This window comes from Lytechinus variegatus, chromosome 11, assembly GCF_018143015.1.
Source record: "Lytechinus variegatus isolate NC3 chromosome 11, Lvar_3.0, whole genome shotgun sequence".
In the NCBI taxonomy this organism is placed as follows: Eukaryota; Metazoa; Echinodermata; class Echinoidea; order Temnopleuroida; family Toxopneustidae; genus Lytechinus; species Lytechinus variegatus.
Window position 1 is genome coordinate 18364045 of NC_054750.1, and position 26146 is coordinate 18390190.

The window sequence follows — 26146 nt, forward strand, 5'->3', positions numbered from 1 at the left end:
AAAACGGTGACTGCAAAAAAAAAGCCACAATGGAGAGATGCATAACATCCTTAAAGCAGGATTCCTGCTAAAAGACATGAAAAAAAAACATAAACTTTAGCAGGAATCTCGCTATACAGGGGCTATGCAATGTCGTATAGCAGCTTTCCAAAATACGTGCCCCATTATTATGTCTATGGTTAGGATTGGAATAATAGGCTGCTTGCAGAATTCCTTTGGGAAAGACACAGATTTCACTTTTGACAAGGTTCCTTACCCGCACTTCAAATATATGCATATTATGTCTGTATCATCTATCCAGAAGACTGATTAATTAAGGTATAGGGAAAACAAGGTATCGCAATGAGTAACTGAACAAGGTGTAATCCATGTGCAATATAATTATACGGTAATGCCATGGTCACATTTGTTCTACGGCGGCCGTACGGCGAGTCAAAAACAGCCGTTTTAACATTTTTTGTCCAACTACATATAGGTGGTTTGAATCAAAATTGATAAAACGGCTGTTTTCGACTCGCCGTACGGCCGCCGTAGAACAAATGTGACCATGGCATTAGTCTTTGAAATAACATGACATTAAAGGATTGAACCCTAGATTTATGTTCATGAAAATGGTGCTGTACCACTGTAATAACCCAAGTAATTCCAACATTCACATCAATATTCATATGGTAGTAGGAACTTTTGAGGAACTATAGTGGCTATCACATCTAAACATTTAAGCCAGCATATGCCAACGCACTAGTATGGCAAGCTGTTTCAACAAATATAAGTTTTCTGTTCAAGATGTATATTTTTAATGTGAAATACTATACTGTATATTGAACAATATCATTTGTGTAATGTAACAATGCCATGTTTTGTTTAAGAATTGACAAAAAGTAATTGATTCACATTTCAATGTAATACTATATATATTTCATGGCCATATATTAAAATTTTGCCAATTAATTCTTCATTCATTATATTAAAAAGTGTACAGATTTGCTAACTGCTCTTGTTATTCTTACTTTCATGTTTGACATTTACAAAAGCAATGGATGGTGAATTTGGAATTTGGCAAACTGATTTTTATATTATTTGTTTCGGAAATTAGATTTCCTGTTGAATGTTTCGTACACAAAACCATGACAACACAATTGAATAAATGCTCAAAGCATCATTCAGATAATGACCATGATAATAGTGAACAATGAAACAAGTCAATGCAAATCAATTGGTCTAATCACCACAACAACACAGTGGAACAAATACTCAATCCACATGCATAGGACTTATCACCACATTGCAGTAAATATGGAAATACATAATATTGAGTTGTAATAAAATACTATAATTGTTTCTATTAATCAGCTAAAGTATAGTACTCCTACATAATTTCTTCAAGATCTACATACATCACCAAAACACCCTATCCATTAATCATTGTGACATCAGTCAATCATCCATTCATATCATCCATAAAACAATTTATGGAATGTAAACAATAAAATCAGGCACTTTTATCTCCAATAAATACTCTCAAATTTCAAAATTCTTCTGGATCTACCAAAGTATTGATATGAACATATCATTGTCAATATACAAAATAATGTATTACAATATCACAAAGAAAATATATTTTAAAAGAACTCCCACATTTTCCTGTTATAGATACCATGTAAGTATGAAAGACATTATACATTTCCCTTACTGTTATATTTCCCCTAAATTCTTGACTTACAAACTTGAATACTTGAACTCAGACCTTAAATGATCCGATGATGAGTTGGTTAGACGAATGAGTCTGTCAGTCCGTTGCTTGTCTCTAAGTCTAGTCTGATCGGTGCATACATCTGATATGTATAGTCCTTCAGATTGATCTGTGGCTGAACAAAGAAAACAATAAAGAATGTGCAAAGTCATAATCACTTTCCAGGTGAAAAGAGATTGAAAGGAGAGTAGAAAAAATGGACAAAGGGAAAGAGGGTGTGAAGAAGTACAATTCATCAAATCAATCTTGGGTTGTAAAAACAAAACAACAGCAAGAAGTGAAGTCATAATCGTTTTAAAGTGAAAAGGGATAGAAAGAAAAGCAGAGGAAAATGGATGTAAGAAAAGAGAATCTGAAAAATATTGTAGAGATTGACGATTCTTGGCTGTAAACACAGAAGATCTGTAAAAGCAAAGTGAAAAGAATACAAACTTGATTGTCGTGATTGTGCATATGATGTAAATTAAAAATCTTAATCAGAATCGACAAAAATCATCACAAAATTAATAGAGAAAGAAGAAAAGAATAAAAAAAGAAGTGAAAACAGGAAGGAGGGGGAAGTGGTGATAATGGAGAAGGAAGATAAAGAGATGACGAGCAAGAAGCTGAAGAAAAATGAGGATGAAAAGAGGATGGAGGAGAAGGAAGAATTATAAAAAGACAAGGAGGATCAAGAGAAAGTAAGAGAAATAGGATCAAAAGAAAGTAAAATGGGAAAATAACAAGAAAATTATGACAATGAAGATGGTCATAAAGCAGAAAAAAACTAAAAGGAAGCAGAAGGAGAACTCTATAAGGAAAACAAAAGAGAACACACTGAGAAGAGGTGGAAGGGTTGCCTAAACCAAAGATAAATCAATAAGCTTTCAAACTTTGAACCAACATAATTTTGATCATCATTAACAGGAAACTGTGACTATGTTGAATATTTTAAGACCAGAGAAATATATTCGGCTTTAGAAGAGGTATATAAGTCACGTTTTGCATTATCTTGTTTAAAATGATGTGTCAACTTTGGTAAATATTTGACTTATGGCAGGTTGACTTATTTAAGTTTGCAAGAGAATGATTCTTACCGTTCCTGTTTTCTTGAGTGCTTTAATATCCTTGAGGATCCGATCGAAGGTCGGTCTGCTCTCAGGTCTTCTGTGCCAGCATCTTAACATGATATCATAAAGCTCTGGTGAACAATGCTTAGGCCATTCTAAACGGTTATGATCACGAAGCTCATTGATGACATCCGATTCACGCTTGTTAGCATAGGGCACCCCACCTAAAAGGATAAAACCAAATGCATTGTTTATTTTAATCAAACTGAAAAAGACAATAATCATCATGCTTGAATGACTAAAGAAAGATTTTAATCAGAATCTGAATATGAAAACTTTATATTAGATCTTTACCTTTGTACGACCTACATGTAGGCCCCTAACACAAAGGAAAGCAAAAAATCTTTAATTTGAAAGAACAATTCTGATGGATTTTTAATGAATCTATTGAGCAAAATAAGCATACAGCAATGATTTTGATAGGCCATTTCATTTAACTATCAATCAATAACCTTTGTGTTACAGGTCCCCAGGTCCTATTTCATAAAGACTTGTTGTACAATTGCAAAATTGCTATAACAAGTTTACTATTAGTCAGTCAAATTGAATGATTCCAGTTTTTAACTGATAATGAAAGATTGTAATTACAACAAAAAGTTATATTCCATTCTTCCTTACATCTTGGGCACGATACAAGGTGGTTAGGGTGGATTTGGTGTGTTGTCATCGTCATCAAGAAAGACTCATGCTTTCCTTGTATACTCACCTAAAGTTACTATCTCCCAGAGTACAATGCCAAATGACCAGCTGAATAGAGAAATAGGAGAATAATCAACAGAACATTAATGATAGATAAATAGATGTATCTATTGATAGATATTGACAATCACTCTACTGACTAAGTTACCATGCCTCATAAACAGGAAAATACCCCTACCCTGAACCCAGCCCATACTCCAAAAATTTGATGACTGTAGAATAGAATGTACATCACAATGTTTGTGTTTTCATGATTGTGTAATGCTGCACTCTGTCTATGATTGTTATATCTGCCCTTTCAGACGGCAGCTGTTTCTGTGAGGTAAAGCCTGATGAAGTTGACTCAATAAACCCTCTTATTACTCTAACTAGTTAATCATCTGTTGTATAATTAATGGTGTGGTGGCAGCGGTGGGATGTATTCTCAATACTTCTATAATCCTGCATTGGTCTTGCAACAAACTAGCCATCAATTCAACCTCACCCCCATAACCCCGAAGTTGGCTCAATAAACTCTCTCGTCACTGTAACTAGTTAATCATCTTATGTCTAATTAATGTTGTGGTGGCAGCAGTGGGATGATCTTCTCAATACTTCTATAATCATGCATTAGTCTTGCAACAAACTAGCCATCCATTCAACCTCACCCCCATAACCCTGAAGTTGGCTCAATAAACTCTCTCATCACTGTTACTAGTTTATCATCTTATGTTTGATTAATGTTGTGGTGGCAGCGGTGGGATGATCTTCTCAATACTTCAATAATCGTGCATTGGTCTTGCAACAAACTAGCCATCCATTCAACCTCAACCCAATAACCCTAAAGTTGGCTCAATAGACTCTCTCATCACTGTTACTAGTTTATCATCCTATGTTTAATTAATGTTGTGGTGGCAGCGGTGGGATGATCTTCTAAATACTTCTATAATTGTGCATTGGTCTTGCAACAAACTAGCCATCCATTCAACCTCACCCCTATAACCCTGAAGTTGGCTCAATAAACTCTCTCATCACTGTAACTAGTTAATCATCTTTTGTTTAATTAATGTTGTGGCTGCAGCGGTGGGATGATCTTCTCAATACTTCTATAATTGTGCATTGGTCTTGCAACAGACTAGCCATCCATCCAACCCCACCCCAAAACCCCTACTCATTCAATCTTTGAGCACCCTCACCCCCCCCCCTCTCCTTCATCTGATTTAAGACTATGATATACAAATGTAACCGTTGTTCTTCAAGAAGAGCTTGATGTCATTTATCTGAACAACCAGTAATACCCCCCACCTCCATGCTCCCTCCTAGGAACCCATCTTTTTATAGGACTGCGGCCCGGGGGGGGGGGGGCACTTACATTGACGAGTGAATACCATGCGCAACCAAAAAAAACATGTAAAAAGGACGTCTTTTTCAAGATAGGGCTCGTAACGTAATAAGGGTGTCAAAAGCACTAAATTAATGAAAAAAGGGTATCTATTTCGCTAGGAAAGCTACGTGTTTAGGGTCAGATTTGCGAGGGCAGAAAAAAATCAAGACTAAAATGTTTCATAAAGGATGTACTTTTTGCCCCAGGAGTCAACACTGCGTGTTTAAAGTACGATTTGCGCGGGTTGGGCTGTACTAAACCCAATGATGTAGGTAAAGGTAAAACCAATGACCAACGTCCATGACGTAACATTGAAATATCGCTGTACTTGTTTAGGGGTTCACTTCTGGGAATACTTGCCAATAGCTTGTTTTTTCCAATACTTGTTACGGGGTGCATTTTCAGAATATGGAAAATTTGTGTTAAGGGTGCTTTTTGAGATCTCATGGTTGCGCATGGTATCCACTCGTGAATGGAAGTGGCCCCCCGGGGACTGCGGTAAACTTACACATCACTCTTCATTGTGTATTGGCCTTCCAACAGGGCCTCGTATGCCATCCATCGCTTCATTCCACGCTGTAAACAACATAAAACGTGATAAAGAGATTCAAGATACGGTATATTAACAAAATATTGTTCAGGTTCATGGGACCATTGCACAAACTTCTTCATAAGTTTACAAATGATTTTTAGACATGACTGGTGACCATGTCTAGTACTAAATGATATATCCCTATCATGCCTACATAATTGACTTGGCACCCAAGAACATGTTCTAGTTGTCATGGGTAGCTCTACAAACAGCTTTAGGAAACACTCATTAGGGGCCTGTTGCACAAAAGAAAAAACTCTGGCAAATTTTTTGCCAGAGTTGTTTAATGTGCAAGTGTGAATAGCAAAGTGTTGTTTGCCAGAGTTCTTTTTAAAGGTAAAAGTTTTATGCAACAGGCCCCAGGTGTCAAATTTCACATAAGGTTTTTAAGTACAAAACTAGTTGTTAAATATTATACAGATATTGACTGAAGGGTTGTGTAATATAACAACCTTTTGGACAGCAGAATTTATATTTTCCTGAAGCACGCAGCACTGAGGGAAAACATGATGAGGGGAAATATAAATCCTTTGGGCAATTCCACAGGTTGGTGGACATGAGCTTAAAAATTCAAATTCAATATTTTCTTGATTTTTTTAATACTTTAAGTCCTTCATACATGATAGTTTCAGGAACAAGAAATAAAAAGTTTATTTTCATATGTATACTTTGGAAAAAAATGGTCAAAAGTTGTGTCTTCCATTGTGTACCAAAATACAAGAAAAATAGTGAAAAATGAAATATGCCTTATTACCATTTTGTTGTTGCAACAACATACCACTTTACATATTTCTGAAGTTTAGAAGAGTCAAATTACTTAAAATACACAACCGCTTTTCAAGTAAATTTGTAGTACTCATTCAAAGAATAAATATTGCAAACTGCTAAGGTGATGTAACGTGAGTAACCGAAAAAACTGACTTTGTTTTCTGAGAGAAAAATTCTTCACAGTTAATTGGTGGGATTTTAAATTCTCTTCCTTCAAACAATCTTTGACACAGTGATGACGATCAAAATCATTGAAAAGTACAAATTTTTTTTTAAATTGATGAAGAAAAACTGTAACGTGAGTAACTTTGTAACGTAACCATCATGTAATGTGAGTAACCAGTAAAAATTATTCAGTTCGGTAACATTTTCTGTGGGATGTCAAGTTTTAAGTCTCATGGTGAGTTGCGAAGTTATTTTTTATTAATTAAAAGCAAAATGAGGGTACATCTCTTTGATGTGACTCTTTGTTCATCAAAATATCAGTGGTCATACAATCACACAAAAAAATTGAATATTAGTAGAAGTATTCACAATGCAAGAGTGCATTAGTAAGACTTGGTTTTGATTAACCAAACTTTAAAGAGTGTTTGAACAAGACATTGAATGCCCTTACCTGTAACCCTATCTAGGCCGGGGTATTTTGGGAGTTGATATGGCCCGGGGGTGGGGGAGAGGGGGGGGGGGCTCCCAGGCCCCCCTTGAGATCTCGGCCATTGGCCGCACGATCACGCCAAAAATTTGCATGCAGGTTGTCTTGGACATAATCTACAATACTAAACAGTAATTTATTTCACGCAAATTGGTATTAAGCGATTATGCTAATTAATGCATAATTAGTAAGCGAAATCATACTTTTCCCTCCTACTCCCTAATAAAGCTCCAATTGTTCCAATTTTTGGTATAAAATCTCTTTTAGATGTTCCTAGCAATGAATTTTACACACATTATTGAATTTTTAATGACATGTGTGTTGTTAACCATACATAGACAAAATGTAACGTGAGTAACCGTAACGTGAGTAACCATATTATCTGCACCCCAAGTAAAAACCATGTGTTCTTTATTTTTTTAATTATATACAAAGTTTGTCTCCCTAATACACTTCTTTGAAATGGATATAATCAACTTTCATAAAAGCCTTGTATGAGGAGACTTTTCACTTATGTTGACTTTTAATTTTGTGCATGTCCAAATCATGTAACGTGAGTAACCGACACATTCCAAAGATTTGCCAGGAGCATAATAGAATTTCCCAAGTTTTGTTTTTATACGAAGGATAGTCAGACTGTGTACTTTGTTGTGATAAGGAGATGTTTAGTTCCTATCAATAATAATGGAGTTACAGCTCCAAGTATGAGTCAAGGTGTCTCCAAATGTAACGTGAGTAACCGTGGAATAGCCCCTTTAGGTGGTCCAAAGAATATCATTTTACACACCCCATCAGTCAATATATGTTATAATTGATAGCCTTGAATGATGAAGAGTCATTAGATTTCTAGAAATACTAGATCTAGATTAATCCAGCCTTGATTGAACTATAAGGAAAACAATCTATGGAATAATGAACAAAATCACAAACGCAACATATTACATAAAGTACAATGTAGTAGACTTATTTTTCATATTCACAGTGACTGATGGAAGTGGTAAAATGTTAGTCTAAAGTTAGGTAGGTCTACACTGCATGACCCTTTTCTGATCAAAATCAAGTTTGTCTGACACAAAGTTCATTTAAGGTAAAAGTCCTTTCCAGGTCCAGGACCCAAGGCAGACTGAGAATGTTGAACCATGATCAGGTGCAAATTCTGATAATCTGATCTAACTTGGAATGAGACAAACAAGACTTGGTGGCAGCCTACATGATGGTTGTCGAACTGGGTGTAGAACCGATTCTAGCACTATTCATAGTTTTTTTACATTAAAAAGTTAGACATAGATCTATTGACCTTGGCCTATCAGTTAACTTACTATGCTAGGCCTTGGGCCTACTTGGACTAGATCTACTTACCTAAACTTATTATCAAAAAGCTGATATAATTCCTCATTGCTCACCAACACAAATCTAGGCTCCATTTTGAAGTATTGTTGGAGTAAATCTAACTTTAAACCTAAATGGGACCGGACTCACTGCATTATTTCATAATCCGCGATCCGAAAATTGATTCCACCTGATATCGAATGTTGATTGACTGCATACCATCACTACCTTAGTCCCACATATGTTACATCCATGTAACATATATTCCACGAAAGGGCACCATACACATAGAAAATATATTCATTGGACCAGCTGGTCAATATTTCTATAGAAGGTGACCAGCCGGGAAAATATACAGATTTCGATCATAATTACGTGATATGCTATGGTTTACAATCATGCTTGGCTATCTGTATTGTCTACCTAATATTGTTCTGTATTGCAAGGTCTAATGAATAAGAATCAATAAAGATAATAATAATATTGGATAGCTCTTCTTTGTGGGATGCCAGAAAAAATCCACTCATCAGTGCCAATATTACACTCATCCCAAACTCGTAGAATATTTTTCGTGTCCCATTCCGAGACATCCATATGATATACAGTCATTATTAGTCATCCATTCAACAAGCAGAGAAAGCAGTCAACGAATACAATCACTTACATTTCGTGGTTCCAGGAATGGTATTGGTATCAATGGCTTCTGAACCTCGGTAGCCATGCTGAAATCACACAATTTAGCTTTGTTGTGGAAGGTGATAAGGACGTTCTTGGCACACAGGTTCATATACACATACTGAAAAGAAGGAAATATCAAAAGTTATAGCAACTTGTTTCGAGATACATAAAGACAAATAAAACACATTTTCATCTTATCATTTTTGGTTTTTACCTTCTGATCTTTCGCCTACTTGTTTCTAGAAGCTTCTTCAGACTAGTGCTGACTTGCCGTAGAAAAATTGTTTTGAGTTCTACCATTTAGAAGAATCTCTACAGATACATCAAGAGAGTTTTTAGACATATCCCGTGTGATATTGACTGCACGGTATATCGACAATTTCAAAAAACGTTCTTATCCATTTTCTTCAGCAACTAATCCTAAAACACTTGGTGATGGGTTGAATCATTCCCCTAACTTTCCTCACTAGGATATGCAAATATTAGGCCACGCTGCTTACTGACCTTAACTTTCTGCTCTCACGCATCTTATGACACAATTTTAAAAAGATAGAATTGTTGCATTGGATGGGATTAATCGGTTTAGGTCATCACCATTTTCCTTACTGGGCTTGATTGCGGTAAGATATAAAGATAATGCCTTGGATCTATAGCAATTCCTTCACTGACTATAAAGCCAATTAAGGCTTTTTGATGTCAAAAAGATATCACACCCTGCCTTTTTGCAATATTGTGCAAGTTGATGTATTGTAAAACAATATCATTGATACATTGAGGTTTTGATATTCGAATAAATGTCCTCATTATGCAACCCTTGTACCACCCAATGTAAGCATTCCCTTTGTAACTTACCCTCAAAGCAGCAACATGTCGCATTCCTTGCGCAATATCACAAGCAAAGTTAAGTAATTCATCCTGAGGCAACGGATCCAGAGGAGGTTGATCTCGCTTTCGACTTCGACATCGACGAAGGATTCGAAGCATATCACCACGAGCAACATACTCCATAACCAGGCACGTTTGAACTATATGGGGAAACATATAGATACAAAGTTTAAAAATATATATATAAAACATTAAAAATACAAAACATTAACACATGCCCACCAAACTCAACCAATAATAAGTTGCATAGCAAGATTCTTTGAGGAGCAAAGGGGTTCATATGGGCTTCAAAAATAAAAATTGAGACTAGATGGATTTTGACTGCATACAATCGAAGAATTCCCCGCGCTTAGAACTTTCATTAAGTTTTAAACTAGGTAAGCCCTTGAAATTGGTTCTGGGTAATAACAATGAACAGGATGTGCTCTAGTGTGCTGACTTAGGGTTACTTTATTGAGAATTACTTGAGTAAAAACTGTATTGATTTCTAATCTTCTTTTTGTCACCTTCACACACAAGTACGTAGATGTTTTTTCTATATACTTTCAATAAGCTTTTAACGCCATATTTGTAAAAAAACGTCTTATTTGTAAAAACTTCTTATGGTAGTGAACCCTCTTCTCTGGTTAGGAATTAGGATGACCCAATGGAGGCATATTATACATAATTTTAAAGAACACCCTCTTTCAGAGGAGATATTTAACTAGAATTCAAATACACTGATATTTTGTGGTACATGTCTTGTTCAAAGATTTACCTGATTGTTCAAGTACTCTGTTGCACTGTCCCAGTAGCAGGAGAATGTTTGGATGTTTGCCAAGGTTTGCTAGAACTTGGAATTCATTCCTCATTTCAGTTATTGACTCTTGATCATTCTCATCTGAAAAACAAACAAAATGATTTTTTTCAAAATCTTTCAATTCTGTTATTTACTCTTTATAGTATTCATCTGAAAAGCGACAAGACAAAATAATTCGCAACAATAAACCCATTCAAATGTAGCTTTGTTTATTCAAGCAAAATAATGCAGGCTTTTCACTTGAATTGATGACATTTTGCAGAGTAGATCAATTCCATGCATCCATGAAAAAAACACAAGTTTCCCTTTTTTGTACAATTTGACAACAAAAGGTCAATTATTGCTGGTTACCCGATTGAAACACGAATACTTCAGGCACTTCAGATACTGGGCAAAAACATATACAGAATATTGCCCCCATAGAGGTGTTGTGGCTCAGTGGATAAGTCTTCGGACTTTGAACCACAAGGTCTGGGGTTCAAATGCCATCGCAGCACTAGCGTCCTTTGGCAAGGCATTTATCTACATTTGCCACTCTCGACCCAGGTGTAGTAAATGGGTACCTGGTAGGAAGGAATTCCTTGAGTGCTTGATGCGCCCGATCAGGGTAGCCGTGCTAAAGCCGGGGTAATAGTATGCGGCACTTAGAAACATTTGTATTAAGCGCTAGATATAAATGTTGCATATTATTTTATTATTAGATGTTCAGATTGTCCTAAATAAATTGCAGAAGAGCCCTTGAATATTCAAAATGCAAAAAGTAGGGAAAACAGAAGAAAGTGATGATCCCCTCTCCCTGGACATATTCTGAAGATTGTATACTCAGTCAACATAAATCTGTATTATGAAAATTGTCATAATTTTTCTCTTATTCCTTTCTTCTGCCCCCATTTTTTTTAGAAATGTGACCATATGATAGAGAAATATTCAGTATGATCAGCCCCCAACCCCAATTAAAAAAAAGCTTGCACATGTCATTTTTACAAGAAAAATAACCCACAAAACAAACACATGGTTAATTTCAAAGATTTCTGAAAATGAATGTTATATACTTTCCCCAAACAACATCTTTGCAGACTATTATCACTCCCAACATTTTGTATAAGTTTTCATCTTACAAGTTACCATTGACCTTTCTGTAGAGCATTTCATAAAAACACAATCAATGATTTTCAGAAACTTTTTGTTATAAGCCACTGAAATCAATGCACGTGATTGGCTTAGAGCAAAACACTAAGCTAAAATTACTGACTGATTGTTTTGTAAAACACTCCCGGGATTACATACCTCTTAATAGTTTAAGAGCCACTTTGATTGGGTCATCATTGCCTTGCTTGAGCTCTCCCTCACATACGTATGAGAACTCTCCACTGTAGAGTAGCTTTCCCATCTCCACCTCGCTCTCCGGAATGATCCATTTATCTTCAAGGTGTTGTGTTCGATGCGTAGCGTTACCGTTGGAGATTAAGTAGATCTTTGATGCCCTTTTCTGCAATATCAAAGGAAGATATATCTCATCAACAGCTCCTCAGAGATTCACATAAGTACATGCTTTTATTTCCTTTTTAACTCGACTCAATTCAATAACATAAAATCCTTACACAGTACAATATACCAACCATAAACATTAATACAATGTATACAAACTGACAGTAAAGAAGATTTATATAAATTTTTAACTGTAAGCAGTGATTACCATTCTCATTAATAATGTTACAATAAAAATAATGGCTAAAACCTAACTCTTTTTTTTCTTTCAAAGAAATGTTGAGAAAATGATCCACAAAAAGAGAGTGCTTGTGGATCCCCAGAGAATTCACAAAATGAATTTTTACAAACTCACTTCCAACTACTTTAAATCTATAAATGTTTGACTTGGTTAAAGGTATATACATGTACATGTACTTGAGAGTGAAGAATTTTGAGAAAAACTATTAAACAATCTATTTTTTGGTTCTCACTTCTGTCTATTGAGATTCAATGCTTGTTTAAGATAAACATGTAGATTTATATCATTTTATATTTACAATAAAATATTTTCATGTCAACAAAGTGGAAAGAAATTAATCTAGACATTCTTTACATTAATTTTTAAATTTAATAAAAGTTTATTTACCATACTTAAGAAATTGAAACTGTGCCTCATTTTGATTGATTAAATATCTGCCAATAATCAATTCACAAAATCATTTGAGTTCAACATGATGTACATGTATTGCAATTTCAGACCCAAAACTACTGCCAATGAGAGATATACAGATGTCGTCTATTGTTAAAGGTCAAGTCCACCTCAACAAAAAGTTGATTTGAATAAAAAGAGAAAAATCCAAGTAGCATAACACTGAAAATTTCATCAAAATCAGATGTAAAATAAGAAAGACATTTTAAACTTTCGCTTGATTTCGTAAAACAGTTCCTAATCAGTATGGCAACGAGGAGACTGATGACACCATCCACTCACTACATGTATTTCTTTTGTATTTTATTATATGAAATATTCTAATTTTCTCCTCCTCATCAAGTGAAACAACAATTCCTCCCTGAACATGTGGAATTAGCATTGTTAGCATTGTTTAATACTAGTTGGTCCTTATTGTCAAATCTGTAAGAATGAAATATTGTATAATTCAAACAATACAAAACATGTAACTGAGTTGTGCATATCACTGTTTTGTGAAAAATAAATGAAACTTTAAAATTGCATAACTTTTCTATTTCACATCCAATTTTGATGAAATTTTCAGCATTATGCTAGTTTGATTTTTCTCTATTTATTCAAATCAACATTTTTCTGGGGTGGACTTGACCTTTAAACATATTATTGAAGTGTAATAAATTGATAAAATATTTTGAAAATCAAACACGGATTGCTTCGACAGGAGACCTTCCTCAAGTTTACACATCAAATTTAGCCACATAGGCATCTTTTTAATTAGTGGCCCAACCCAAAGGAACAACCCAGAAGGAGCTATGAAACAGGTTGCAGGACTTACATTGTATACATCATAGTAGACATCCCCGTTATCTTGTCTATATTTTCCATTGGAGCTATGCGTTCCTGATGAACATAACGGCTCGTCGTGAATGTGACGCCATGTTGTCAACCATAATAACCATAAGGTGAAGAGCAGAAAGAGAATTGGAAGAACGCTCAGTAACGTGAAGGCGATAATTGTACCAAGTGATAGCGGTTTTGGCTGGAAAAAAGAAAGAAAAGAAAGAGAAAATGCTCAAGTATTTAAAGGCATAAATTCTTCCCACCCACCTCAACCAGGGAGAAACAATATAAAGTTAAGCAATCGATCATACACAATGATCAATGCAATCAATCAAAGAATACAGCCTTATTACAGGGCCAAAGTTCATGGGGAATTTCATCCTGGTGGGGGTTTCATAAAGCTGTTCGTAAAGTTACAAACGACTATACGCATGACCGGAACATGTTCTCAGGTCATAACACAATTACATAGGGATATCACATAGCACAAGAAAGGATCACCAGTCGTGCATAAAGTCATTCGTATCTTACAAACAGCTTTATGAAATACCCACCTGATGTCTTTGATGATAATAGCAGAAAAAATACAAAACAACTGCAACATACATGTACATGTCCGTAAAGGTGTGTCATGAAAGATTATCAAAGAATGAGTGAATATTTTAGAGGTGGTCATTAAGGTTTCATGGAAAGGTGATTTTAAGATAATACAATACATTATAAAGCATACAAAAACATCACTTTGCCATTTATCTTCCTCCTTCACTTTTCACTTCAATGTGATATTACTGGTTTACTTTTCCATTTAACATTTCTTTCTCTTTTCTTCCTCTATCTTCTTCCTTCTTCCTTATATCCCTATCTCATTCTCTCTTTGTTACATAAAAGTTGTCAGGCAGCATACAATATCAAACCAGTGAAGAGAATAATATCACTGACACTTCAAAATCCTTTGTAACAATACTTTAACTGATAACACCCATCAGTGAACAAATGTATTGCAATATCACGGATAAATGCTTTCAGTACCTGAAATGGAATAAAACATATTCAAGATTGGGAAAATGATATATGACACCAATCTGTCACCGTGTCAATTACCGGTACTAGCTTTATAAGCACCACTCGGACATGAAGTTTGGCCCATTAAACACAATTCAAATACAATTATACATCATGTTATCATTTAATAAGGGCACAAACAAATATGTTTGTATCTGATTTATATTACTTTTATTATGTTTGAATGAAAATTTAATAAATAAAAATTGAATATATTGAATTGAATAAGCCTCTTATGGTAGGCCTCGCACATGACAAAGATAACTGTCATACATGTACCACTTGTATACAGGTACATGTCGTATTGCAAGGCCAAATCAAACATCAGCAAAACACTCTCCACAATTACATTTTAGATGATTTTTTTTATTCAAGCTTCAAAGATCAGAATTTAAAAATATATCAACAGCAAAACAAAATCACAATCTTTACCAAAATATTTTTAAAGACTCTTACAATAAGTGTTATTGAGATACTATTTTCTGATAGCAGTGTGAATTATGTCATATCAATTATGATTTAATAAGGGCTAGACTTCTTAATATCTGTTATACTATATACATAAATATATCACAAAGCTTACCATGCTTGTATATGTATATGTCACATGCATCTGTGTGCACAGTTCCATAATCACAAGAGATGAAGTATTCATGGTGAAATTCTACTAATTAATACGACACATGATTGCAATTTAAATCTGTACTCCCTAATGGCCGACAATCTCATTAGTATGCATGCATTGATGCTTCATTAAATTGATCAATAATAAATCTACAGAACCTTCGGTCCATCATCGTCACATGTCATTGATGAATATAGATGCCATGCAGTGTTGTGTATGTACGTACATTGTACATAATGGGATGTCCAATTCTCAAATAGCAAAAGGTGGAAAAGAGATAATAATCAAACAGTGTGTTTGATACCGGAGGAATACGCACTATCGATACAAGATAAACACAATGGTTGCCAGCTGCACCAACAAAGTAAGTATATATGCACTTTTATTGTCAATATTTACAATCAGTTTGCGTACTTTCTAATATGGAAGAGGCCTCAATGCTGCAATCACTTTGCTCAAAATGTGTATTCATTTAGTATGTGTCTAGTAGATGAGGAATGATGTTGATGATAGCATGGATCCTACTAGTAACGGTGGTGGAGATGCTATTCATGATGGTGGTGATGGTGGTATTGATGGTGGTGAAGGTGAATGTGCCTGGTGTTGATGGTGATGGTGGTGGTGGTGATGGTAATGGTGGTGGCAGGGGCTGAATCGTGATTATCCAAAAGGGGGAAAGGTCAAATTTTCTCAATGGAAAATTAGCAAGGGGAAAAAAAAGGTTTTCACCTAAAATTGAAGGTCATTTTTCCATGGAAAATCTGACAAGCAACCCTCCCCCCCAAAAAAGGTTCTCACTTTTAAAAGGGGGGCACACTACTTGGAAATTTTGACTATGGCTCCCAAAGGGTGGAGGGCATTGGCCGGGTGTGTCCCCCTCCCCCCCCCCCCCCCCGAATCCGCCACTGGGTGGTGGTGACATGAATTTGTAGATCTCCAATCTCGTGGTACCATACCTCTCTCTAAACTTGTCTGGAATATAATAGCCAGTGGAACTGACAACATGTCAGCCAACTTGTAAAATATATGAGGGTGTATAATTCATCAGGGCCAAGGGATTTGCTTAAGTTGTGTTTCCTAGAAGATTTGAAACATTATTTGATGTGATTTCCAGGATATCTAAAGCAGAATCTGTCTGTCCTGTCTTTCCCATATCTCTCTGACTCTCTCTTTCATTTAATTTTGTTATGGCCTCACAAATAATAATGCAATAACCTTTGGTGGAAGGTAAGCTACCGTAGACAACCAAAATGAGTTGGTTTTACACAAAGGCAATACTAAACCCATTGTTGATGACATGCATGGAGAGTTATATTAAATGCATGTTTGCATCTAGATAAATGGATGGTATCCAAATATGCAGTGATTCTATTTCAGATGGGTGTACATGTACAGTATGTACAAACTACAAATACAATCAAATGTATGATGTAGGCAAATATTTTCATATTAGTATTATTGTTTAAATACATGACTGGGATCTCTAGCGACAATTCATATGATACTCCAGGGGCTAAATTTTAATTCAAGATTTCCTGGAAATATAATACCAAGAACCTTACACATTTTTAAAAATATGTACAACACAAATTGGCCAGAGCTACCAAGTCTCACGCATTATGCGTGAGACCCAAGCATTTTGGACTCTTGTTCATCCCCTCAAATCTCTGTCTCACGCAACTATCACAGCCTATCCCCATATACATTGTACACAATGTCTGTGATCTCACTCAGATTCACAGAAAATCTCACACATAGCTGGTCTTTGAACTTGGCATCTCTGATTGGCTACTTTTATTTCTGTCATTTTACTGCTAGCTTTCTAAAGATTATTTCCTACTGGAATCCAGAAAGTGGCGCCAGAATGTTCGCTGATGACATAACTTTTTGTTTGTTAAAATTGGAGAATAAATAACTTTGTGCATGATAAAAAACTTTCAAAATGGTACATATCCTTTTTTAAACTATATGCATGTATGTAAACAAATTTCCAGCATTACTCCTATGTGTTTAAGATCGCATGCTCGATCTATAATGAAAAATCATAAGTCAGAAAAATTGGAACCAGTGGGATTCTAACCTGTCATCTACTGCTTGCCAGGCAGCAACCAACCAAAATTGAACGTGACTTAGATTTGAATAAAAAATAAAAGTTTTCATTTTTTTTAAAGAGAAAATAAATTTACAAAAGAAGGTTTAAAGTGACACACCTGGTGCTAATTTTTACCAAATAGGAAAACTTTTTGTTTTAACTGCAAATCAAAAATCGGTATTCATTATTTTATTTTGAAAATGTTTTTACTCAGGAATGTGAATTACCGTGGAGTTTTTACTCAATTACTAAAATGAAATAAAACTTTAGACAGGGGCCAGCATTCTGAAGTCGGGTTAAACTTAAACTCAGGTTGGCAATTGTTACATAAATCACTAACAGTAGAGATATCATACTTCAGTTCATTTGGCTCTCAAAGCATTCATAATTGTCTAGGAAGTATAAATGGAAGATTGTCTTCACCATCGATGAATCAGGAAAGAGCATGTGGCAGTAAAAATAAGAAACATACAACTTAATAAAAATTTTGACACTTTTCGACCTCCATAATTAGTACAGATTTAGACCATGGTCTAAGTTAGACCTGATTTCAGAATACAGGACAAAGTTTTTACTCACTGGTGGTGGTGGTGCTGGCGTAGTCATGTTGTAGGGAGTGCATGTGTAGTCTGCGTCAATTATAGTCTCGCATATTTCATTCTCATAACATGGATTCAACGAGCATGGATCGGTGTACACCTCGCATCTTCTCCCTACAAACAAATCAAAATAAAGCACGATCAATAAAATATTAAATCCGCGGGAGGAAGAACATGGTGTATTAGAGTTGAACCATAGCAGTTGCAGTGAGCAAATAAAACAGAAAGCCTTATAAATGATATGATAATAATAACTGCTTGGATAAAGACTAGCTTACTCTGATATTACATCTAAACAATAATCATTTTTCACCAGATTCAATTGGCATACATAATTTTTCATCTCTACAGTACATAGAAACACTTGGTTATTTTGTCAGATTTTCTTTGAATCCATTCAAAATCTTGGAATAATTGTAAATTATGTAATTCCTGCTTCTATACTTTACTTTATACTGAAAGTGAAAAGTTCTGGAAAAGAAGTATTTTTTGTGATCATTTGTTTCAATTGAGGTATGAAACAAATAAATTCTAACTCATTTACATTTTTACATCTACAATGTACATACAATTTTGCTACAATTATTTATCAATTCATACAAAAACAGATTTGATGTAAACAGGAGTGGATACAAAATTTTGACAAGTAAAAAAATAAATAAATAAAAATTATAATAGGTCTTCACTTTCAAAGGGGGAGGGGAACACACTTCTGTTTTAACAGCCTTTTACAGGGGTGTGAGTGGTCACAAATAAAAAGATCTGAAAAAAGCTGAAGAGTATTGAAATAGTCTGAAATAGAAAGAGCTCCCATTCTTTTTGTACAGAGGAAAGCCAAATATAAGCTGAAATTCAGCTGAAAATCAAAACAAAAAATCTGAAATCAGATAAAAATCTTAACTCTCACACCGCTGCTTTTACATTACATATGGGGGGCACACTTTCCCAAGGAAGTATTCAAGAAGCAAAAAAAGTTATATAAAGCCTTTTAATAACCTTATTTTCAAAACCCAGCTTTAGAATGACTCCGAATTAAGTAAAAATCTCATATCTGGAAATTTTGAAGTGACATACATTGTAATTTACCTGAATAACCCGGTCTGCAATCACACACATAACCTCTTGCAGTATCAGCTAATATACAATCCCCATTCCCTAGACATGGTTCATAGCGACAGGCTCTTTCATCAGCATCTCTAGCTGTGCGTGTTGATCTTTCTTGCCCGGTGGATGTTTCTAGAGTTGTTGCGTTTATGTCATCATAGACCGTTAACAATTCTGTCATTAACTCAGTAACGACCGTTGAATATTGAGATGTATTTTGAAGAGGCACTGTTGTTGTTTCATTGGAAGCTGTGAATGAAATGAAAATGTGAATGAAAATATTACATCCTGCATGTATTAATGCAGTATTAATTTTCTATATTCCGAGCTGACACAGGATAATTAATGGTACACAATACAAACAATAATTGATATAAAATTGAATGGATTTCTGAGGGGCCGGCATATAGGAATCTCTCAAAATTGTTCAGGCATCCATAGTATAACCCCAATATATTCATCACTACAAAAATTTGGCTTTTGATTCTTTTGAATATTCCGAAAAATAAACAAAATATGAAAACAACAAACCTGAGTTATTGCTGATGTGGTTTACGGTACACCATGTGGAGTGTTATAGAAGCAGTGGATAGAAGAAGAGAGGAAGTGGATAGGCGAGAAAGTGGAGATTTTGAGAATAGAGTATTCTTTCTTGAGAATAGTCCTGAAAAGGACTGTAAACCAGAAGGAATGTTGAGTGAGAACAGCTTGAGTAGTAGAGCTGATGAGGAGATGCTGGCTTGCGTCGGCGAGTAGAGATGATTAGTAGAGAGACTCGACGTTTCGGACAGGTTGACTGTCCGTCAAGCTGTTCTCACTCAACATTCCTTCTGGTTTACAGTCCTTTTCAGGACTATTCTCAAGAAAGAATACTCTATTCTCAAAATCTCCACTTTCTCGCCTATCCACTTCCTCTCTTCTTCTATCCACTGCTTCTATAACACTCCACATGGTGTACCGTAAACCACATCAGCAATTGTACATGCCACCATGCAAACCTTCAAACAACACCAAACCTGAGTTAGTGTTAGGACTTACATTGTAGGAGCATATACATCATGTGCCCCCCCCCCAGTCTACCCTCAAACAGCACAATACCTTTTTGAAAAAAATAATTTCATTGATAAATAAACACATGTCAAAAAAGTTACAGAATTAAACATACACATTTATCATACAAAACAGATGTTTCTTCAGTAATGTTGTTTTCAAAACTACACAATTTCTTATTTTTACATCGTTTCTCTGTTTCTAAATGATTACATATCAGTCTTTTGAATAAACAAATCATACCAAACTCATCAAACATGCAACTCTGGCACAGGTTATAAATAAAAATTTAATGTACATGACTACATGTACTTCCCTAATAATAACAATTATACAGGTACATTACCAACTATTGAAAAGTAATCTAACTAACCCACATTATAATCAGTTTTTAAATCTCACCAGTAAATGGAGTCCATTGGACTTGACCACCAGCATCAATTGAAATGCACCCAGCATAAATTTTAAAACAAATCTTAACTCCCAAACCCAAGATAAGAAATGTTTCATTGTTTACCAGTCTCCTCCCGATAGGTTATTCTCGAGAGTCAAGTAAATGTCAATGACTTGTTCAATGTTGACTTCAAACATGTCTTGCTATTACATACACTTTAAGAATTTTTAATGGTTCTTTCACACTGCCTGGTTAAGAAAAAAATACTTGGTATTTTCTGAAAAATAATACAAAAAATATAGTTTTCCAGTGTGACAGTACACATGATCCCCTATTAAGCATGTGTACCTGTAATGTAGTACATGTAGGTAGGCTACTTGTCAAATTTATTATTATTTAACAAAGGGTGTGGGGGGATCTTGGGAATATTTGAATTTTTGCACTTTTAATGCAAAGAAAGACGAATGGTCATCATAAAATTAAAATGCAAGTCTTCGTACAAGTTGATAGTTCTACAGTGTATGAAAAATTTATCTGATTTCGATATAAGTGCAAAACATGTTACTTTGAGTCCCCCCAAAAGTAAAGTAATTTGCAGGGTGTTTTCTAATAGGGCAGTGTGAATGCCCTAGTTTCTTTTAAAGGACAAGTCCACCCCAACAAAAGCTTGATTTGAATAAAAAGAGAAAAAATCAACAAGCATAACACTGAAAATTTCATCAAAATCGGATGTAAAAAAAGAAAGTTATGGCATTTTAAAGTTTCGCTTCATTTTACAAAACAGTTACATGTATATGCACATCTCGGTCAGTATGCAAATGAGGGAACTGATGACATCACTCACTATTTCTTTTGTATTCTATTATATGAAATATTGCAATTTTCTTGTCATTGTCATGTGAAATGAAGATTCATTCCTCCCTGAACACGTGGAATTCCATTATTTTAACATTTTGTGCTTCAGGCAAGGAGGTCCTAATCATCAAATTCGTAAAAATTGAAATATTGTATAATTCAAACAATAAAAAAACAAAAGAAATAGTGAGTGAGTGACATCATCGACTCTCTCATTTGGATGTAACTGGCTCGTTCATATAACTATTTTGTTAAAAATAAGCGAAAGTTTGAAATGTCATAACTTTCTTATTTTACATCCGATTTTGATGAAATTTTCAGCATTGTGCTTGTCTGATTTTTCTCTATTGATTCAAATCAACATTTTTCTGAGGTGGACTTGCCCTTAAAGTAATTTGCAGGATTTTTTTTCTAATAGGGCAGTGTGAATGCCCTAGTTTATTTTAAACAGAGGTTGGGCAGAAATAAAATCTAAACCCAATTGAACTTATGAAATCCTTTGGACTTTGGTAAGAGAAGTTGCATTCTAAGAGAACTAAGTGGTCCTTGTAAAATATTTTTTGTTGTTGTTAGTAATTTCTACTCTTGGGCCTAAGATTAGTTTTGTAATTCTTGCAAAAGTTTTGTTTTAAATTTCATAAATTTTCTTATTTTGTATGACAATGCAGTTGTCTGCATAGATGTACAAAATTTGCATAAAAACAGCAGGGGATTGATTACAGGGGTTTAATGAAATTTTAATTGGATTTGGGGGTGAAGGCATTTTGTAAAATTTCTCCCAAGAGGCCAAGAGTGGCAAGATATTATTATTTTGGGGCAAACTTTATCAAAATAACCAAAACAATATGATGATAAATACGACATATATTTATAGAATTATAGCTCAGAAGTTTACTCATAATGCCTTTCCCATCCAAAAAGTGGCAAACCTTTTTTCTCTTAAAGGTATTGTTTGTTTAACTTTGTGAGCAGCCGATTTAAAAAATTCTCAAGCAAAGATGAAACATGTGTACAAGTGCATGTATTAGAACTAATAAACCCTGAAAACAACCATTATTGAGAATGAAAAGCTAACACTACAAGGCAAACCCCGATTTTGTAAATAGGCGTCTTATAGACGCCTAAGTAGTAAACATAAGTATATGGGATGAAATTAAGATGGTGTTTCCGGTCACTTTTTATTTCAATTTTTGAAGCATTAAATAATTATTTTTGAACGCAACTTTTTCTGGGCTTCATTTTTTAAACATATCACAGACACAGGTGACAAGTGTGACCTTCTAGCTCAGATTTTTAAAAGTCAAACCAATGTTAACCAATCACTTTAAAGCCCTGAAATATAAAGCTTGTCAATTGATCTTGGGGCTGGCATACTATACAATTGACTGTAAAGAACATTGTGTATAATGACCCGTCATAAAATCAACACAATTAATTGCTAAGCATTACACTGTTACAGAAGGGCCACGTACATGCAATATGCTTTTCACACTGCACTTTTTTCCTTGACCCCAGGAAATTGGTGGGGCTAAGGGGGGTCTTAGCCCCACCTATTTCCTGGGGTTAAGCTTAGCCCACTTCTTTCCACACTACGTTTTAGCAAAGTGGGCTAGCACGGTAAATAGTATGGTACTATCTGGCCCTGCAAAAAAGCAGGGTTAGCTGGCTTATTGTGGTGCTAGCACCACAATTGCGGTGCTAAGAGATGCAGTGTGAAAACGAAACAGGGCTAAGGAAAGTGGGGCTGCATTAGCCAATCACAGAAGTCGGATTGCACGTTAATCGTGCTCTGTACATATGGTAAAATCATCAATATTCATGAGCTGAGGGATAGTCCAGCGTTTAGGCATTAACCCCAGCTGAGCAGATACATGTAGTATGGGGTTAAGAAAGACAGTGTGAATCGAAAATAAGATAGTATGGGGTTAAGGATAGTCCGGGATTAGTCTACAAATGTAGACCCACATCTGCAGTGTGTGTACCTTAGCTGATTCAACGAGTCTGCATAGCAGACTAGGTTTACTGAGGCTGCAGAAATGGCTCGCTTCGCTCGCCCTTTCAGGCTGGTTTGCTTCGCAAACCAGTAGCAGATCCCACCTCATGAGCCATTCAGAGTCTGCATAGCAGACTAGTCCGGGATTGAGAATAGTATGGGGTTAAGGAAATGCAGTGTGAAAAGCATAATATTGTACACGGAATGGTATTGTTTTGACAGCTGATCCTTTCCGAATTTAAAGGCCATACACACAGCACAGTAGATACTAGTATTGTAGTTTATTTTGAAGGTTGGAGGCTTGTTGCAGTACTACGATTTGTGATCAAATATTAAAGTATTGATCTACCAACAGATGGTGTGGGAGGTGTCCTTCATGTATAGACATTTTCTTTTGGAGGTAAAAACACAGCAATGAGAATGAGCAAAAGTGACATACACCTAAAATACCTAAAAGGTAATGTATTACCGAACGTGTGATTTCTATGGCAAAAGTTGGGAAAATAACATTTTTCCAATTTCAAACATAATCACTGATGAGCTATTTTGACCATATTATCATTTGAGAATAAAGAGTTTTAAAAGGTGTTTTTGATCATTTTTCATCATCTTTCTATTCAAGTTTAAAATGCCATAACTTTATTATTTTACATCTGATTTTGATGAAATTGTGAGTGTTTATGCTAGTTTGATTTGTCTCTGTTTATTAAAATCAACATTTTGCTGGGGTGGAGTTGACCATTAAATAATATTTGATTTAATTAACTACTAAACTAGCCTGGAAAAAAAGAAGAAAACTGAAAATGAAACTAAAATGAGAATAAAAACATCACATGAAAAGAGAGCTACATGTAGGCCAGGAAGGGGGAGGTTGGGAACAAGGGGAGACAAACTGTGCTGACTTCAGGAGTTTGAATGGGTTGGAGCCCCCCCCCCTCCCCTTGCCCCATCCCAGGTCTTTGAAAGCAAACCCTCAACAAATGTATTTCTTAATTGTCAAAATAGGGGCATGAACTACTGGAAATTTTTGGATGGACTCAGGTAAAAAATTGGACAAGCCCCACCAAAAAAAAGCTTATGTTATCAACCTAAATTTTAGTGGCTAAACCAAAAAAAAAAAGGTCATCAACCTAAATTTTAGGGGGCGACAACACACGTTTCAGGGGGGGGTCCATGTGAATTTGGGGGGACGCAGGAAATAAAATTGACAAGCAAAAAAAAAAAAATTTAAGGGGGGGGACACGTCCCCATCCCCCCGCTTCTGCCGCCTATGGGGAGGGGGCATCCCCTTGCCCAACAAAAAAAAGGGAAATTGCAATATTTCTTGGCTAAAAAATCCTAGTTAAAAGCTAGTGCATAATTTTTCATCATAAATTCCTAGCTGTCAAATCTAGTAGTAGTATGACAGAAACAGGCATAAAATTTAAGTTAACTTATGGATACCGTTTTCAGCTTACTCGTTCACTAAAGTTCATCCCCCCGCTTCTGCCGCCTATGGGGAGGGGGCATCCCCTTGCCCAACAAAAAAAAGGGAAATTGCAATATTTCTTGGCTAAAAAATCCTAGTTAAAAGCTAGTGCATAATTTTTCATCATAAATTCCTAGCTGTCAAATCTAGTAGTAGTATGACAGAAACAGGCATAAAATTTAAGTTAACTTATGGATACCGTTTTCAGCTTACTCGTTCACTAAAGTTCAGAAATAAAACTCAGCTCTAATTATAACTCATCTCAGCCTCAGACATCATCATTATGATTATGCTCATTGCATTGTGAAGACTACATACTTTCCATTTATACTTGTAATGTATATTAATATATTTTCAGTTTGAAATATTGTCCAATCAAAATCAAAGTTACGCCTGCATCAGTACAACTACAGAGACCAGTACTTGATTGATACCACGTCCCCGAAAGTTTGGCCAAGATCACTCCGTCACTGGTCATTCGCGCAATCAATCAGTGATTTTTCTACACCGCACAATAAATTTACGGCAAAACTTACTTGAAGTTGTGAATGTCGTAGACGAGTTCTGTGACTGGACAACTGCGGGAATATAAATCACCCAAACGATCCAGAAAAGTCCCCGTACTCTCCGTAAAAGTGCCATCATCTGGTCCTAATGAATATTATCTACATGATGATGTACATCAATTTAGATTTATCAGTCGGTGACAGATTGCAGAAATAAAAACAAACAGCTGTGCAGTCTATGGACGTGTTCCTACGTACATGCATTCAAGTAATACCGCGGTGCACGCAGCACGATGTGGTTCAATCAACAGGTGTTGTGGTGGGGGTGTATTCTTTACAAAGTTTTTCGCTTTGGGATCAAATGACTCATTCAAAAATCCCATGTAAACGGCTGGGAAAATCGATTATGTTGTTTTTATCTGTAGGCGTTATCCTATCTTTACACCGAGTCGTAGTATGGACCATGGGCGGAAATCCCAGGGGGGACAGGGGACCCGTTTTGGGCCTTTTGGGAAAGATTTCCGCCCCTGATCCTGTTCATATTCTTTTTAAGGTGCTATGAATCTCCAGTTTTTAGGTTAGAAAATAAAAAACTTTCAGCTCGCGCTTCACGCTCGCATTGTTTTAATAGATTCCTATCCTGTTCATGATTTGAAAAAGTGTTACGAATGTGTAGTATTTAGGTTGGAAAATAAAAAACTTTCAGCTCGCGCTTCGCGTTCGCCTTAATTGATTAGATTCCTATCAGGTTCATGGGCGGAAATCCCAGGGGG

At 35.5% G+C, this 26146-nt stretch overlaps 1 protein-coding gene across 3 annotated transcripts; it reads right to left on the reverse strand.

Moving 5' to 3' along the window:
- Positions 1-778: 778 nt before the first annotated feature.
- LOC121423722 (macrophage colony-stimulating factor 1 receptor 1-like) lies at positions 779-25709 on the reverse strand. Of its 3 annotated transcripts, none has more exons than XM_041619158.1 (12): positions 25404-25708; positions 19090-19356; positions 17984-18117; positions 13621-13824; positions 11915-12116; positions 10586-10708; positions 9796-9968; positions 8930-9061; positions 5433-5500; positions 3569-3609; positions 2830-3026; positions 779-1862 (listed from the first exon to the last, which is right to left on the reverse strand). In XM_041619158.1, exons 1-12 carry the CDS (start codon positions 25510-25512, stop codon positions 1773-1775), a joined length of 1740 nt encoding a protein of 579 aa, XP_041475092.1. In that variant the 5' UTR covers positions 25513-25708; the 3' UTR covers positions 779-1772. The 3 variants fall into 3 exon arrangements, with proteins under 3 accessions (XP_041475092.1, XP_041475091.1, XP_041475093.1); XM_041619157.1 differs by having other exon boundaries at positions 779-1868; positions 25404-25707; XM_041619159.1 differs by lacking the exon at positions 13621-13824 and having other exon boundaries at positions 779-1868; positions 25404-25709.
- Positions 25710-26146: the final 437 nt, after the last annotated feature.